General features: G+C 36.2%; 1 protein-coding gene and 1 gene segment (V, D, J or C); both read left to right on the top strand.

Moving 5' to 3' along the window:
* LOC113020945 (Ig heavy chain C region-like) overlaps positions 1-4,243 on the top strand; it is a 40,931-nt gene extending 36,688 nt beyond the window's left edge. The window contains 4 exon segments of the C gene segment in view: positions 1,391-1,686; positions 2,784-3,118; positions 3,224-3,532; positions 3,729-4,243. Coding sequence covers positions 1,450-1,686; positions 2,784-3,118; positions 3,224-3,532; positions 3,729-4,123 — 1,276 coding nt within the window.
* Positions 4,244-4,690: 447 nt separating this feature from the next.
* LOC113021545 (immunoglobulin epsilon heavy chain-like) lies at positions 4,691-11,652 on the top strand. The gene is made up of 12 exons (XM_026166302.1): positions 4,691-4,712; positions 4,919-5,055; positions 7,049-7,109; positions 7,211-7,531; positions 7,747-8,040; positions 8,122-8,436; positions 8,551-8,835; positions 9,001-9,333; positions 9,426-9,743; positions 9,857-10,144; positions 10,312-10,460; positions 11,408-11,652. Exons 1-12 carry the CDS (start codon positions 4,691-4,693, stop codon positions 11,417-11,419), a joined length of 2,535 nt encoding a protein of 844 aa, XP_026022087.1. The 3' UTR covers positions 11,420-11,652.
* Positions 11,653-17,950: the final 6,298 nt, after the last annotated feature.

Below are 17,950 nucleotides of genomic sequence, written 5' to 3'. Positions count from 1 at the left end.
TTTTTTATGAACCACCAAAAAAAGCAATTTTACCCCACAGTACAGAAGACTGGGTCTGAGGGCAGCAGCGGGGACAAATGATTGTAATGAAGCGACGGACATTTCATGGGTGGTCTTGCATAATCGTGAGTTATTATGTCATATGGTGATAAGTACATAGTTTGCAAGAGGCATACAAGCACTGTGGAAAAAGTAATCATAAAACTGTTTTTGTGAACACCCTACGTTATGCTTTAAAAAATGTGATACATGTAATGTGATCATCAAAGAACATGATTTTTTTTTTTAAAAAAAACTTTTATTCTTATGCTTTTAAAGTATGTCAGATTATCTTAAAACACTTATTTGTATGTTATAATGTTTTTCTTACACCATGTGTAATTTTTATAGACACCTTATTCATTGTATCAATGTGTAATTATGTATCTTTTGATAAATAAATAAAATATTTAATCTTGTATTTGTGTACTTTCTGGTGATTCAATAAAAAATTAGTCACATATCGCTCTGATAAACACAGATGGCTGAAAGAAATGTTTGATGGAACAAAGGAAACAAGTGTCTTGCTGCTAAACTTTTAAGTCACCATGGTTTAAATGAGAAAGTCTGTATGTAAAACATGAAAAACTCCATATCAGTGATATCTACAAAGGTGTACTCATTTCTTTGTAATGGTACTTTACTGTTCCAATGAAACAAAAAGAAAATCTCATTTTTAAAGTACATTTTTCGGCCATCCTGACCTATTTTCAGGGGCAAGAATGTTGATGTTAGACTGTGTTTTGAATCAGGTTGTGATCTTAAACTAACTATCACAGCACTGATTTCAGTTGTAATCTTCAATTAGAATCCCAATTTGGCTTTTCTCCAGTCAGTGTTATGGTGAAATTTAACTTGTTCTTTTGTGTAATTGCACATGGCCCAGCAAAGGACCCCTTAGTAAGCTGTACAGCATAAGTTTTCAATTCACTTTGTCAGAAAACTTCACAGTATGAGAAGTTACAGCACAGTTTCTCCAAACGTGTGGTTCTTTTTCAGCCAGCGTGCTTTTAGAGCATCTACATTAGCTCATGTAGTAAAAGTACAATCAGTAAGTGTACTTTAACATTTGAGATTCCGAGTCACTCTTGCTTAGATCATGTGAACTATATCATGAACCTTTTTTTGTATAATGCATCAAACGTGTTCAAATCAGTTTATTTTCAATTTATTTTAACTAATCTAGAGACAAGCAACTCCTTTTTAGCTTCTGTTATGTATTTACCTCTCACACCTTAATCTAGATGTTAGTGTTCTCAGAGTTAATTCTTCCTCTCCTAAGTGAAAACGTGTGGTATATTATTGTATTTCTATTCTGGTATCTTAATTACTGTTGTCTCCCCTTTCTTAGCCACTTCAACTGCACCCACTGTGTTTCCTCTGGTACCATGTGGCACTGAGAGCGGAGATATGATCACTCTTGGCTGCCTTGCCACCGGTTTTAACCCTCCTGCAGTGACTTTCTCGTGGAACAAAGGCAGCACTGCCTTGACAGACTTCATCCAGTACCCTGCAGTACAGAAAGGCGATGTTTATACTGGAGTCAGTCAAATCCAAGTGAGGAAACAGGACTGGGATACACAACAGAATTTCCAATGTGTTGTGAATCATGCTGCTGGAATTGCACAGACTCCTATCGGACAACCACGTAAGCCTTATGCTAATTCACATTTAATAAGTTTATCTTATTCTATTTGACTTATAACAAGTTTACATGAAAGCTCTGTGAACATATACAAAACTAAACAATTTGAATGAATTTGCACATAAATGCACAGGCTGATATTGTTATAGTCTGTAAGATTTTTGTTAAGTCATTTAATTTCCTTTTCTTAGGTTATTTGAACTCTTGATACATCACATACATAATACATTGCTACAGTAAACTTCAGTGCACATTTTCTGAGGCAATATTTCTTATAAACTATTACTGGGCCACATCTAGTGATTGTTACTTCTAATAAGGATAAGAGTCAGTTATCGAGTTAATCTCCAGTTTTTGTTTACTGAAGAAATATAGTAGAGGCTGACTTTATTGTAAATGCGCCCCAAGCTGCTTATGTTTACAATTAATCTGAACACACAACTTACAACAAAAACCTGAACTTATTCATTTTAAAAAAAAATCATAATCAACATAGAAGCACATATTTCACCTCAATAAATAACATGAAATATTTCAAAATTCATAATTTCTTAATGGACTTTGGAATGACAAAACAAAAAATAACATCCAACAGCAGTTGGTAAGAATAATCAAAGTTTAAGTTTTGGTACATTGTCTTTTTTTAATTCTTCACTCATATACTTATGTGCTCTGCGCCCGTCTGAAAAAACAATATTGCAGCATGTTGTGCTTCTTTCCATCTGTCTAAATAATCCTCATCCTTTCTGATCTCTGCCTGTCTCCCTCCATTTCACTGTGCATTGATAATTAACATAATTAACATTAATATTAAATCTGTGTTTGCTTGCCAGTCAATGTATATGCAGAAGTGAGCAGTGAAGCTCTGCAGTTCAGTTATTGGTGACTACACAAATCCAGTTTTCTTTTGGACACTGTGCAAATGAAAGTGCTAAAAAAAAAAGTGAGCATAAGGAACTTGTTTATATAGAAAAACAATATAGTATGAACAGTGTAGCAAATTATTTATCTCAGCTTCTGCATATATATAAATACGTTATATTTATATATTATTCCCTGCTTCTGCATACACATATGTGTGTATATCTTTGTTTTTCAGCCGGTGTTTAAGCAGAATCCAACTCTTAAAGTGTTTCCTCCTCTTCTGATGAGGACGGTACCTTATACTGCCTCCTGCTTTGCCAAAAGAGTTTGCACCAAAGAAACATGGCATAAAATGGCTGAAAAACGGAGCAGACGTCACCAGCAAAATAGATCTGACCGAAACAGTTTGTGACTCAAAAAATGCAGCTGGAAAAATACTGTACTCTGCAACAAGTTTTCTCACAGTAAATTCCAGTGACCTGAATGATAAGACTACATTTACATGTCAGTTTACTGGAGGAGAAGATGGATCTTTGAATAAAACTGTGCCTTACAAAGTAATCCCAACATGTGAGTAACAGATTTGTTTTCTTTTAAAAAAAATATACATTTATATTTTTAAATGTGGTTTTGTAATAATTTTGCTCACTAACTGTTTTTTGCTTCATTACTCAGGTCCTGATTGTGTTACATCTAATGTGAAAGTAGAAATCACTGGCCCCGCAACTGAGGACATGCTTTTAGATAAAAAAGGAACTCTAACATGTCGAGTCACAGTACAAAAAGATAAACCTCAAATAATGTGGGAGGATGAGAATAAAGAGGAGATAGCAAGTAAACCAATGATTGAAGAAAATGGGATGACATACTTGTCTAAACTTGACATCACCTATGACGAATGGACCAGGGGGGTAAAGCGCTATTGTGTTGTTCACCACTCAGATTTACTCACACCTTCGAGGGAACCTTATGAAAGGGAATTCGGTAAGAAAAATACTCTGAAACAGTGTTTAGTCCTTATTGACATCTTGATATCAAAGACATCATAACTGTTGCTTCTCAGTCTGTATGTGTGTGTCTATGTCTGTGTGTGTGTGTGTGTGTGTGTGGATTTGACTTCCTGTATTATTTTGGTTAATGTATGTGTGGTACAAAGTCTCATGTTGTTTCATGCTTACAGGAGGAAGCCCTGAGCGTCCGTCAGTGTTTATGCTCCCTCCTTTAGAACAAACTAACAAAGCAGAGGTGACCCTGACTTGCTTTGTGAAAGACTTCCTCCCTAAGGAAGTTTTTGTGTCTTGGCTTGTGGATGACGAGGAAGCAGACTCAAGTAGTTATGCTTTTAATACCACAGAACCCATTGAAAACAATGGATTCTATTCTGCGTATGGCCAGTTGTTTGTCAGCCTTCACGAGTGGAAAAACAATGCTGTCTATAGCTGTGTAGTGTACCACGAATCTGTGGTTAACACAACTAGAGCTATTGTCAGGTCCATTGGGTACAGAACATTTGACAAAAACCGCATTGACCTCAACATGAACATCAACCAAGACTCAAAGTGCTCGGCCCAGTAGATGTTTCTCATGTCTCTGTCTTCTGCTGTTTGTTGTTTAATGTCTGTTGCTTGTGATATGACATTGTGTTTGTGTGTTTCAATGCAGATTCAAAATAAAAATAAAAAAAAACAGTTTGCAACTCTGTTGATGTTTATTGTATGCAGTTCACGTCTTCATTTAAATCATATTTTGAGCTTTATGTTTATTGTACAGTCACAGTGCTATCCTAATGTAGACAGTAGCATGTTTGGGTTATTTACACAATAATTATAAAATAATACAAAATAATAATATAAAAAAATGTAATATCTAATTTCTACTAGAATAATACAACAGTACTAAATGAGGTATTTAGGGAACAGTCTATGTTTATTTAATATGCAGATAGTTCAGTAACACTGCTTCTGTGACTTGTCTTTGTGTGCCTGTGTGTCATCTACTGAGTCTTGCACCCCTTAAAAACAGATGACTGCTCAATACAACCCTTTAAATCTCCCAGGCAAATAAACAATACTGGAGTCTTTCTAAAGCAAGTCAGAAGTCAGGATTGTAGGTCTGAAAGGGCATGAAATTCTATTCATCTTCATGGGACACTCACTCGACATCTGTCAGCTTATTTTTTTCTTTTCTGTCATTATAACTTCCAGCTGAGTTGACTGACTATGAATCTGCTATAGCATATAGAGTCAAAACATATGTATTTAACCCACAACAGAAATAAATAAAATCTATAAGTTCCCATCGTACAATGTGTGTTTCAAAGTGGGTTGTGAAATGTCCAGTTATTTGACACAATAACGTTTGTTCATCTAGATCTTCTCATCGGTGACTATCTGGAGTTTCATCACCCTGGACTATCTGGAGACGATAACATAGCAAGCGTAGCCATCGTCTTCATCCTTCTCTTCCTCATCACTCTGCTGTTAATCTTTGGAACAACTGTTATCAAGGTAATCAGAAATTAATGTGCTGGCATTGTCTGCAGATTTAACTCAGCATTGAGCAATATGACAGATTACATTCATCAAGCACGTAGCCATGACAGAAAAAAACTAAAACTCATTTAGCATTCTGCATTTTAACCATGAGTCAGAATAACTCAATTATTGTAAAAACAACAAAAAAAATGCAGATTACAGAAAAAATTGTATCTATGCACATTAGAAGCATTTAGGATTATGTCAGTTTAATAAACCAATGTAATATTTAGTTAATACAATTAAAAAAGGAAGAAAAAGGTTCACGTTATCCCAGTGAGGGATTACCTACTTCACAATTCAGCTGTTGTTGTGAATTTAATTATCTTTATACAGTTATTGCTAATATCATATAAACAATATATATCAGCTAAAATTCACTTAGAGTGCTGAAATTGTATAAAAACATAATTTAATAGTTGAATGTTCAAGGGCCAACTGATATCATACTGATATCGCCCTACTCAAAGATCTAGCTCTATGGACAAAGACAAGGGTTTTAAGTCAGAAGCAGCAAGTGTAATTTCTATTACACTGCATATTGGAAGACCATAAATACAAAATCGTGTCAGATCAAAATGAAGCTCTTTCAAAATCAGTGTGGCATGTGTGGTTGATTACAATATTTAAGATATGGTGACAAAAGTGATTATCAAACTCATTAAATTGTGTGATATTGTGTGGAATAATCTATGCCAATGGCAAAACATATAAAATATGCTCATATTGCTGATTTAAACCAATTTATATGTGTAAGTTAAAAGATAATTACACTACATAATGTTACTATTTGAATTCATTTTTCTTTATATCCCAGTGTAGCATGTATATCCCAGTGCTTTATGTCCAGATGGCAAGTTTCTGAATGCCTTAATCAATTGAATGTGTATTATTGAAAGTAAATTAATTTAGAAATTGACTTAATACTGTGTAACAATCTCTTATAAGCAGCTTTGTCAACTGTTAGTTTGACCTCCTAAGTGATTTTCAGCTGATATTAAAGTAGTGTTCCTTCTAAGTTTATTCAGCAACTATATTTAACCAACTACAAAATAAACGCACAGCATTATAAGTTTCCTGTGTATTGATACATTTTTTGATATATGTGTAGCAATGTAACTTCATGCATAAACACTATTTATAATGAAGTAGTGGTGAGCAGTATGAAATAAATCCTTTTGCTCCAAGTTCACTATTTTTTATTCTTTTAACAGGTCAAATAAAACAAATGGACTGTGAAAGGACCTTTGAGTGTGGTGAAAAAAATATTTCTCAAACATTTTTTTTCATATAATCTCATACTATCATGTAAGTAATCACAACTGCCTTTTTTAAACTGCAAAAGCTTTATCTGTCTTTAAAAATAAATGTTTTAATTAAGATTAAATTTTGTCTTTCTCTTGCTTTATTTTGAAATTGTTTACATTATTTGAAGGTTGATCTGTAAAAGTTTAATGCATTTTAAAGATTATTTATATGTATTTAATATTTTGTCCTTTTTTAAACTCTAATATACAGTTCTGTTCATCACATCCACAGCATCTGGAATCAGCAGCCCATGCTATACCAAATATGCAAAGTGGTAGATTTTACAGTCGGTTGCGTTTTACTCTATTATTAGAGGATTTGAGAACTAAAACCTTTGGCAAAGTCATGAGATGTGAAATAAAATACATGTGGTGCACATGCAAACTGACATGAGAAATGTAAATGTGCAAATTGTTTCTCTTACTGGCATAACCACACCTCACACCTGCTGTTTGTGATGCTCCGTTGCTCTTTGCATTCTCTCACTTCTGTATTTTGGTACTTTTTTGAGACCTGGGTGTTACTCAATGCTTCCGCTTGCTGCTTGCCCTGACCACTCTGCCCTATCATGCATAACAACTGTGCAACAGACTTCCTGCCCTATCTTCACCTGACACAGTAACACCAAACAATGTCAAATTATAACTCTGCCATCTAGCCTAAAGACAAACACACTACACTTAAAACTGAAACAGTTCCTCATTTACCAAAATCTGAAGGTATGTATAACTGAGATGACATTAACTTTTTTCTTGCTGCGTTAACACATAGAATTTATAATTATGCATGTAAAGTCAAACTAATATTTGCTCTTTCTCAGTGCCTCGGATTGTCTCAGCAAACATCACATTGTACTCAGTCTGGGATGGGGAAGTTGGAATCTCAACAGTAAGGCTCATCTGCACATTGAGTGGCTCCTTTCTAGACAAACTGACTTTGGAGTGGTTCCTGGACGAAAAACGGGATCAAAGCATTAAGGCAAGCACAAGGAAGCTACAAAGTGCAGGGGGAGAACAGAAAACCTTCAGCCTGAGCAGTGAGTTTAGGCCAAATATGGCATCGTGGGCAGAAGGCTCAACTTTTGCCTGCAAGACTAAGCCCAATGGTGATCAATATAACAGAGCAATAAACATTTGTCACAGTAAGTATGTAGAGTTACTGACTCAAATAACACATTTATCATGCGCAAATTCTTAATATGTGAAACTAATTAAGATCAGTCTTTAGTTAAAAGTTTGTTTTATTAGCTTGCCATATTAATAAGCAATTTTTCTTATAATCCACAGAAATTCACCTTTATTGTAACAACGTCAGACTCTAATGTTTGTTTGGTTTTTTTGACTTTCCTATTAACAGCTCTTCCAAGCTCCTCTCCCTTCATTCAAGTGGAGATTCCCAGCTTCAAGACTGTAATTACCTCAAATACTGACATGCAAGCAACGTGTTTGGTCCACACTTATTTTGATGCCACGATCACCTGGCTGATTGATGGCAAAGCCGTGACTAAAACAGCGACCCGAGAGAAAAACGCAACTCATATAATCAGCAATCTTTCAGTTTCCTCGACTCAATGGGAGAACATGAAGAATGTAACATGCAAAGCAGAGCATAAGTGCTTCACATCTGCTGAGAAGACCATAAATATTGCAGGTAAGATGATACAACAATAGGAAAATCAGACATGTTATGACCAAAGAGCAATTAAAATAATGTTTTTGCATGATCATCCAGGTTGTCCAGTTAATACTCCTTTGGTGGAGATCAGGCGATCTCTCACAGATCTGCCGAAGAGAGACAGTGCAGTGTTCGAGTGTGACATCAAACAACTGTCCTCATGTAACCTCTTCATCGCCTTAGAAGTCAATCGTGGTGAAATTCTTGAAAAAAAACATTATAATTTTGCTGAAGGCTCAGTAGCCAAACTTTCAATCAGTAGTCAATTCATTGTCCCTCAGAAGTACTGGATGAAAGACCAAACCTTTACCTGCAAAGTGATTCAAGGCTCTTCTAAAACCTTTCACTCAAACTCCATCAGCAATATTTTTGGTGAGGAGATTTCCCTTTTTTTCCCTTTGTAGAAGCTGATTTATCTTTGTTGTTTTATAGTTACATGGTTTCTATTAAATAGACTAATAGATGCATTGATTTATCCCCCTTTAGTGGACCCATCCATGGAGCTTCTTCTGGTTCCCAGTAAAGGTTCAGAATCACAGACTCTTTCATGCTCTGGATGGAGCTTCAACCCTCACATTAAATGGTTGTCTGAGTCTCAGGAAAGGTCTCCAACTTCCACTAATATCAGCATGAGTGTAGATGGACGTGTTAGAGTAACGAGTCAACTTGTAATTGATCAATCTGAGTGGAAAAAAGGGAATAATTTCACCTGTGAAGTGTCTGACAGGTCTCTGAACACAAGTATCACAAAAACAATCAGTCTCTGTTCAGGTACAGTGAAAATTCTCTTATTGTGATAATCATTAAGAATACAATAAAACTATTTTTAAATTAGAAATTTGGATATGAGACATTTTATAACTGCTCCATGGTTGTTGCATATTATTTTTATTTATTTATGTATTCATTTTTTAAAATTAATTTTATTTTTTATAGAAACTCCATCATCATCACAGCTAGTTGGGGTTTATGTCCAGGGACCACTGCCACAGCTGACTGAGAGCAAAGAACATGTGACTATTACCTGTCTTCTGGTCGGCCCTAATCTTAGTGATTTCTCCATCACCTGGAGAGTAGGTGGCAGCAAAATTCCCGAGAGTTATGGTGTCCTAACTAATCTCTCAGTGAGTCATAACAATGGAACAGAGACTCGACAGAGCTTCCTTAAAGTGTTAGCAGTGGATTGGGATGCACATACAAACATTTCTTGTGAAGGAAAACATCCATGTTCCAATCATGGGAATGAAGACCATATAAGCAAAAGCAGAGGTAATATTAGAAATGTAACAAATCTTTCTAAACTTCATGTTCCTCTGGTTGTGACTGTATTTTATGGTTCTCTTCCTTTTGTGTTTTTCAAGACTTCCTTGAGCCAACAGTGAAGATAATACAACCAACTGCCTCTGAACTTTCTAAGTCTGACATCCTAACGCTTGTTTGCCTAGTGTCTGAATATTTCCCTGCTAACATCATAGTGCACTGGGAAGAAGATGGCCGGACTCTCGCATCCTCACATTACGTAAACAGTCCTCCATGGAAATACTCAGGGAGCAGCTCTTACTCTATGAGCAGCAGACTAAACATATCCAAAACTGAAGCCACAAGGTCTACGTATTCTTGTGTTGTCAAACAGGAGTCATCTAAAGCGCCTGTTAAAGACAATATAACTGATGTGTTTGGTGAGCTGCCATTTAGCATTTAATATTTACCTATTATTTCCATTATAATCATTTTAACAGACTGATTAAAATTGATTGACTGATTGCTAAAAATGTTGTGGATATCTTTCCAGCCTCAGTGATCTACAGCCAGCCATCAGTCTACTTGTTTCAGGGCTCTAATGAACTTGTGTGCCTGGTCTTTGGCTTCAGCCCTGTATCCATTAACATCACTTGGTTTCAAAATGGAGGCACAGAACCGCTGAACTACAACACTAGTGAGCCCCACAGAGGCCCAGATGGAAAGTTCAGTGTCAAGAGCCACCTTTACCTGTCCCAAGAAATATTCTTACCTGGGGTGGTCTTCACCTGCCGGGTGATCCATGCCAACACCACCCTGTCCCGGAATATATCGAAACCAGGTACTGCATCATTCACTGATTGATTTTTTTCTTGCACATATAAGGTCCTATTAAGTAATGTGAAGGACATGTAAAGTCCATTATTTTTCCAATCTCTTTTCAGCTTCTTTGTTAGTATAATAATGTCAAGTAAGTGATAAATAACCAAATGTATACATTATTCACAGATACGATGAAATATTGTAATTTATTTGACAACATTGTGCATGCTGATGTGAATGAAGACACAGCTGAGGAAAGCTGGAATGTGGCTTTCACCCTCACTGGTTTTTTCATCATCGCCACCATATATGGTATCATAGTTACATTATTTAAGGTAAGCACTTGTCATTTGATTGTTTAAAAGTAAGATTCACATCTAGCTTCTCATTTGAACCATGAAGATTATTATAATTATTGTTATTATTATCTGTACAAGGGAGACAGGGAGCATAAAAATATGTACATGCACTGTCATTACAGTATGATGCTGTGATGATTTATATTGTGACACACCATTCTAATCTGACATTCCAGTCTATGTAGGCTTTCAGTCATCCATGTCATGATAGTCTAAGGAGATTGGAAAGAAAGCAACTTGACTTTTTTTAAGTTATATGAAGAGGTTTCGCCTGTCATCCAAGACGTTTTTCAGTTCTAAAACCAAACGATGGAGAGTCCCCGGTATTTAAACCTTGGCACAGGTTGTCCTTTACCAGCATTGCAAGAGTTAGCTTTAAATCAACACCTAAAGGATAAAGATCACTCTTGGCAGTGTTGGGATCACACCAAGTGCCTAAACCCCCACTCACATCTTCCCTCAGGTGACCTCAAAAGGTCATATGACTGGGTGAGGTCTCACAGTGGTTTATCAAAAAGCTATGGTGATAATTACTTTTTTCATTCATTGGATCAAATGATGAGGCACATGGCTAATATCGGTCAATGACCCCCTTAAGAGACAACACTCACTAGTGTTTAAGGACCTGGAACTCCCCACCATCTAGTTTAAGAACTCAAGAAGTCATTTGAAGGAGAGGTGAAACATCTTCACAAAACCTAAAGGAGTCCAGTTACTTTCTTTCTCAGCTTCTAAGTCTGTATTATGACATTCCATTGGGTGCTTAGTTGAACTTTCAAATATGACAAATATATAAATGTATATTATAATAATAATAAAATGTTGTTGTTTCTATTACACTTTAATACACTTTTTATTTCAAGAGAAAACAATACAAAGTTGTCACTGAAGGATTACATTTTCTCTCTCATTTTTTCTTTCAGACTAAACCATGATGTTCACAGGACGGTTCATGTATTATGACTGAAATGTCTAAGTTCTGGGGGTTTGAACAGCACCTGTCCTGACTAGTTTGAACATGTAATGCTTTGTTTTTCCATTGTTATTGATGACATTGTTTATGCTTTACAATTTTTGGCATTTGTGTTTTAGTTTTGTGCTAGATGCGACATGTATGTAAGACAAGTGAGAAATGCATTAAAAATCAATAAAGAAAACAAATAACTAATTTTCTTCAGTTCTTCTTGAATTAAGAAAAATGCTAACTTGCCTTACAGAATACAAGTAATGACACATACTAATATAAAACTGTTTATCTTTGGAAAATTGTGTTGTGCACTATCATGTTGTATTACTTGGATTTTCCACAAGAGTGAGACAAAGCTCCATGTGTAGTAGCAGCAATGTGGGTGCAGCCTCTATGTGAAAACCTGTGCTGATCATAATTTAAAGATGCTGACAGATGCAGTGGGAAGGCAGTGGTGTTTTGAAGAGGTGCATTCATTTCCAACCACAAAGAATGTTTTTATAACTCTTCCTCTTTCCAGACATACACAGAGTCAGTGTAAATCTGTGAACTCTGTCTTTAAGTGAAAGCTTAGAGTGTGTTTCCATGTGCATTTGTGTACCTTGTGGGTTTGGAGGAATTCACATTTGGGAGGGATGACCCAAAACAAATTAAGCCTTACTATTGGCTACATCTGAAATGATCTGGCAGTGTGTTGCCCCAATTGGCTGAAGACCCTGTGGCAGCCAGCCCTAATCTTTGAAGCTGTTGCTAATGAACAACATGCTGCTGCCAGTCTAAGTGGCAAGGAGCCCAGCAGCAAGGAAGCAGGGCACCATGCCCAGCAGAATGCCTGACAGTGTCTCCATGTCTGACACCCCCACCAAACACCCTCCCCCAGGTGCTTACCTGAACCCTTCCCTGTTTCCTTACATACCAATGATGAATTTAAACCAAACATCCTACATGAGCTAATAATCCACCAGTACAATGTATACATGTATATATTAAATTGGATTGTAGGATGGATTCTTAAAGCGCCAATTTGCAGACGCTGTGAGGGAATGTACCCCCAATATTACCCAAACCACTTCCCTTTATCCTGAAGTCTTTGTGTCTCAGTATTTTATCTGCCCTTGTTATTGATGCTACAGCTTTGTCTTTATTCAAGAAATCCCACTGAGTGTTTTCTCTTATGAAAACAAATGATGAACTACAGTAAATAAAGTAATTTCATACCTCAAAACATCACAGTGACAAAAATTATGAATCCAGAGGCAAACACAATCCAACCATGAAAACTGCATCATGCCAGGGACCTTTCTCCCATTAAAACATGACTGGATCATTTACTGGAGGAAGCAGAAATGAGGGTCTAACAACAGTGTACCACTGCACTCTAGTGGATGTAGTAATTATGACATGGGAAAAAATAAAGCTTACTGCAAAATAAGACATCACAATGAGTCCCATTGTCTGCACAGAAAAGTGGTTAGTACGGATGATTGGGGTTTAGAAACACAATAAATAATTAAATGAAATAAAATCACATCACAGGACATTTTCCACTTCAAACTGATATTCAACATGGCTTTGCCTCATAATCAAGTCTGCTTCTGATTTTTGCATTTCAGTTTTTTAAGGTCATGTAGGAACAAATTACTAATTGCTGAGAGTTTCCAGGTATCTGTTTAAGTCACAGTTATTATCAAATCGTAGTAACATGTGTGAAGGTCCCAGTGTCCAAAAGGGAGAAAATACCTTTTTAGTCTAAAAAAAGAATTTAAAAAATGCCTTCCTAAAAGCTAGCACTATTAAACACTGGTCATAGAAAACAGAAACAACAACAGGTTTATCTTGACCACTGTAGTCACGCTGACAAAGAGTCAAAGTTCCAGGTCACGTATGTCTTTAACTTTAACTTGCAAGGATTTCATGAATTTCTTGAATGAGTGTTCATCCAAATATGAAGAACAAAAACAGATTTTTAGTTTTAGTCTCCTTTTCTATTTAATAGTTATTTGTTATATTATGAGTTAGCTAACATAAACTAATGTAAGTCTATAACCAGCAACCGACCAACACAGTGATGTAATGTTCTACACTGACACAAGATGGCACTAAATATGTTCTAAAAACTTTTAACACTTATCTCTTAACTTGAGCTTCACAGACAGTGTTAAATCTATGTCCGTTTTTTGACAGCAGGGCTCCCTGGTGTGAATTAATTAGCTTTTATAGTTGTAGTGTTTCATGTTTTCTTTAATGACTTCTGAAGTTTAGACTATTTCTCTCGTATTAATCATTCTGAGTTAATTTCAATCATGTCTACCTCGAAACCATGATTATGCCATTTAGACTCCATTCCTACAAGACTGCTCAAATAAATTGATGATTAATAATGTTTAAATTCTAAATGGGAATAATCTGTCTGTATTAAAAGAGTAGATACCACAGGCTTTTAAAGTGGTGGTAACTAAACCATTACTTAAAAAGCTCTTACTTGATTCAACTGTCTTATCTAATTACAGGCCAATCTCCAACCTTCCTTTTATGTAAAAAAAAGAAGAAGAAGAAGAAGAAGAAGAAGAAGAAGAAGAAGAAGAAGAAGAAGAAGAAGAAGAAGAAAATCTTGAAAGAGTAGCAGTAAAACAGAAAACTAATCATCAGGATTTATTTGAAAAGTTTAAGTCAGGATTCAGAATTCATCACAATACAGAAACAGCAAATTATGAATGATCTTCTTATGTGCTCTGACTGTGGACTCATCTTTATGCTTGTCCTGCTAGACTTTTGTGCAGCAGTCCATAACACTGACCACAATATTTTACTCCAGAAATTAGAACACAATGTAAGTATTAAAGGCACTCTGCTGCTGTGATTTGAATCATACCTATCTGATAGATTCCAGTTTTAGCATGATAATGAGGAGTCTTTCTCAGACACAAAAGTTTTTCATGGATTTCCTCCAGGTCTGTGCCATGATTCAATAATTTTTCACATCATGCACACATTATTATGCTTTCCTAAACTTTATTAAGTTAATATTATTAGAAAAGAGTGCACACATTTTTATTGTTATGCAGATGATACCCAGCTCTATTCATCTATGAAGTAAGATGACACAGGTGAAAAAATCTCTTGAAGACCTGCTGACATAAAAATCTTAGAAACATCATGTCTAATCAGATACTTACCTTAGATGGCATTACCTTTGAGAATGAAAGGAGACAGCAGTTGCTGTTTCATCAGGTAAGAATACAATTTCATTTCCGAGATCACTACTTAAGTTGGATTAAATGTATTGTGTTTTTGTAAGAATGTTCCCTCAATTCTGTGAAAGGACATTCAACAACTTTACACTATTGTTTACATGCAATGACTTTTGTTCATGTTCTGCATTTAAAATAATGTTCTGATGTATGTGTCCACTAACAGAAGAGTAAACTTATATTGGAGGAGGCTGATGGGCAAACTGCCTCTAAAAAATGTTGCAGGGAAGGATTCGGGCACTTGAAATGTCTTTTCTATTGTTTTCTCTTTAATCAGTTCTAAGTGAAAATGTCTGATATATTGTATTTCTATTATGGTATCTTAATGGCTGTTGCCTTGTGTACATAATAAACTAATACTCCTGTGAGCTATAGGGTATATATGCTGTACACCCTTCCTACTGGATTTTGTTGCATCTGCGTCTCCATGTTAATTTGTGTTTCCCCTACAGCTCCACACCGTCCAGGCAGCAAAAAAACATGCATGTGCTCATTGCGAGCTTGTAACAAGAACACTCTGCTGTCAAGGGTGAGCATTGGTTAATGGTTGTCATGTGACTAATGCAAGCCAGATCCTTTTATTTGGGAAAATTATAAATAATAGTTAAAAGTTATTGCTGGAGGGCACAGACTCGACCCGCAGACCAAAAAAGAAAATTTAAAAAAAATTAAAACGAAAAAGAAAAAGAAAAACGCCAGATTGCTGTGGTGATGAAAAGCATTAATAATCCTTTAGCTGAACTTTTATTTTCTAGAAATAACATTTCAACCTTGAATAGAAAAAATGCCAGGAGAAAACCAAATATTAAACAAAATATTATCTGGTTTGGTTTTAAAATGATTATTTTTTATGTATATCTTTGACATATATTTTGGCTTGCTGAAAGCTAACTACCTAGCTAACTTTGTTCTCACTTTGAATCCGTGATCCAGTGAGCACATCAGGACACCAATCTGAGACAGAATTAGACATGAAGGTGCATCATGAGTCTATCATGAGTCCTTGTTGCCTAAGAAGGTGGCAACAAGGTCAACACAAGGCTCAAGGAAAACTGAAGACAGTCTGTCAGTGAATTGAAGTGAACTTTCACTGTATAATTGGGCATATTTAGAATTTGGAGCTAGTTATTTTTTTTAACATTGGATATGTTGAAATATTACACTACAGGGAGTGCAGAATTATTAGGCAAATGAGTATTTTGTCCACATCATCCTCTTCATGCATGTTGTCTTACTCCAAGCTGTATAGGCTCGAAAGCCTATTACCAATTAAGCATATTAGGTGATGTGCATCTCTGTAATGAGAAGGGGTGTGGTCTAATGACATCAACACCCTATATCAGGTGTGCATAATTATTAGGCAACATCCTTTCCTTTGGCAAAATGGGTTAAAAGAAGGACTTGACAGGCTCAGAAAAGTCAAAAATAGTGAGATATCTTGCAGAGGGATGCAGCAGTCTCAAAATTGCAAAGCTTCTGAAGCGTGATCATCGAACAATCAAGCGTTTCATTCAAAATAGTCAAAAGGGTCGCAAGAAGCGTGTGGAAAAACCAAGGCGCAAAATAACTGCCCATGAACTGAGAAAAGTCAAGCGTGCAGCTGCCAAGATGCCACTTGCCACCAGTTTGGCCATATTTCAGAGCTGCAACATCACTGGAGTGCCCAAAAGCACAAGGTGTGCAATACTCAGAGACATGGCCAAGGTAAGAAAGGCTGAAAGACGACCACCACTGAACAAGACACACAAGCTGAAACGTCAAGACTGGGCCAAGAAATATCTCAAGACTGGTTTTTCTAAGGTTTTATGGACTGATGAAATGAGAGTGAGTCTTGATGGGCCAGATGGATGGGCCCGTGGCTGGATTGGTAAAGGGCAGAGAGCTCCAGTCCGACTCAGACGCCAGCAAGGTGGAGGTGGAGTACTGGTTTGGGCTGGTATCATCAAAGATGAGCTTGTGGGGCCTTTTTGGGTTGAGGATGGAGTCAAGCCCAACTCCCAGTCCTACTGCCAGTTTCTGGAAGACACCTTCTTCAAGCAGTGGTACAGGAAGAAGTCTGCATCCTTCAAGAAAAACATGATTTTCATGCAGGACAATGCTCCATCACACGCGTCCAAGTACTCCACAGCGTGGCTGGCAAGAAAGGGTATAAAAGAAGAAAAACTAATGACATGGCCACCTTGTTCACCTGATCTGAACCCCATTGAGAACCTGTGGTCCATCATCAAATGTGAGATTTACAAGGAGGGAAAACAGTACACCTCTCTGAACAGTGTCTGGGAGGCTGTGGTTGCTGCTGCACGCAATGTTGATGGTGGACAGATCAAAACACTGACAGAATCCATGGATGGCAGGCTTTTGAGTGTCCTTACAAAGAAAGGTGGCTATATTGGTCGCTGATTTGTTTTTGTTTTGTTTTCGAATGTCAGAAATGTATATTTGTGAATGTGGAGATGTTATATTGGTGTCACTGGTAAAAATAAATAATTGAAATGGGTATATATTTGTTTTTTGTTAAGTTGCCTAATAATTAAGCACAGTAATAGTCACCTGCACACACAGATATCCCCCTAAAATAGCTAAAACTACAAACAAACTAAAAACTACTTCCAAAAACATTCGGCTTTGATATTAATGAGTTTTTTGGGTTCATTGAGAACATGGTTGTTGTTCAATAATAAAATTATTCCTCAAAAATACAACTTGCCTAATAATTCTGCACTCCCTGTATGACAACGCTTTTGACCCCTGGGGGAAAGGCACAATGGTTACGGTTAGATCAGGGAAAATGAGTCCGTTTTTTTCCCTTAATGTTAAGATTTAAATTTAAAGGCTGTGTTGTTGTTTTTAACAATTCAAAATCTCAATTTGCAGTAGTATTCCACATAATTTTCTTATCATAAAATAATATGGAAAAACACAGAAATGTGCAAACAGGTTTTTGGTTTGAGCTGTAAATAATTATTTAGATTGTGGCCATTCGTTTGATTACTGGGGAAAGGGCACAATGGTCACTATCAGTTCAGGTATGAATTCTAACATTCTTATAACTAACTTTTTTTTCCTGCTTAATTATATGAAATCTGATAAAGAGAAAAGTTACAGTTACATCAGGTAAGGTGATCTAATTCTTTCATTTTAATTTATGATTCTAATTTAAATTGTGATTTTTTTTTTTAAAGAAATGTTGTGGTTGTGAGAAAGTTCAATACCATCATTTGTGGACTACTGAGGGATAAATGGCTTAT

Source organism: Astatotilapia calliptera, chromosome 4 (genome assembly GCF_900246225.1).
Source record: "Astatotilapia calliptera chromosome 4, fAstCal1.2, whole genome shotgun sequence".
NCBI classification, from domain to species: domain Eukaryota; kingdom Metazoa; phylum Chordata; class Actinopteri; order Cichliformes; family Cichlidae; genus Astatotilapia; species Astatotilapia calliptera.
This window is presented reverse-complemented; position numbering and strand designations above follow the sequence as displayed.

Coding starts and splice junctions, on each gene's coding strand:
- LOC113021545 (XM_026166302.1), top strand. CDS start 4,691: ATGGGACACTCACTCGACATCT. Junction 7,110..7,210: donor TCATTTACCAAAATCTGAAG/GTATGTATAACT, acceptor GCTCTTTCTCAG/TGCCTCGGATTGTCTCAGCA. Junction 9,334..9,425: donor CCATATAAGCAAAAGCAGAG/GTAATATTAGAA, acceptor GTGTTTTTCAAG/ACTTCCTTGAGCCAACAGTG.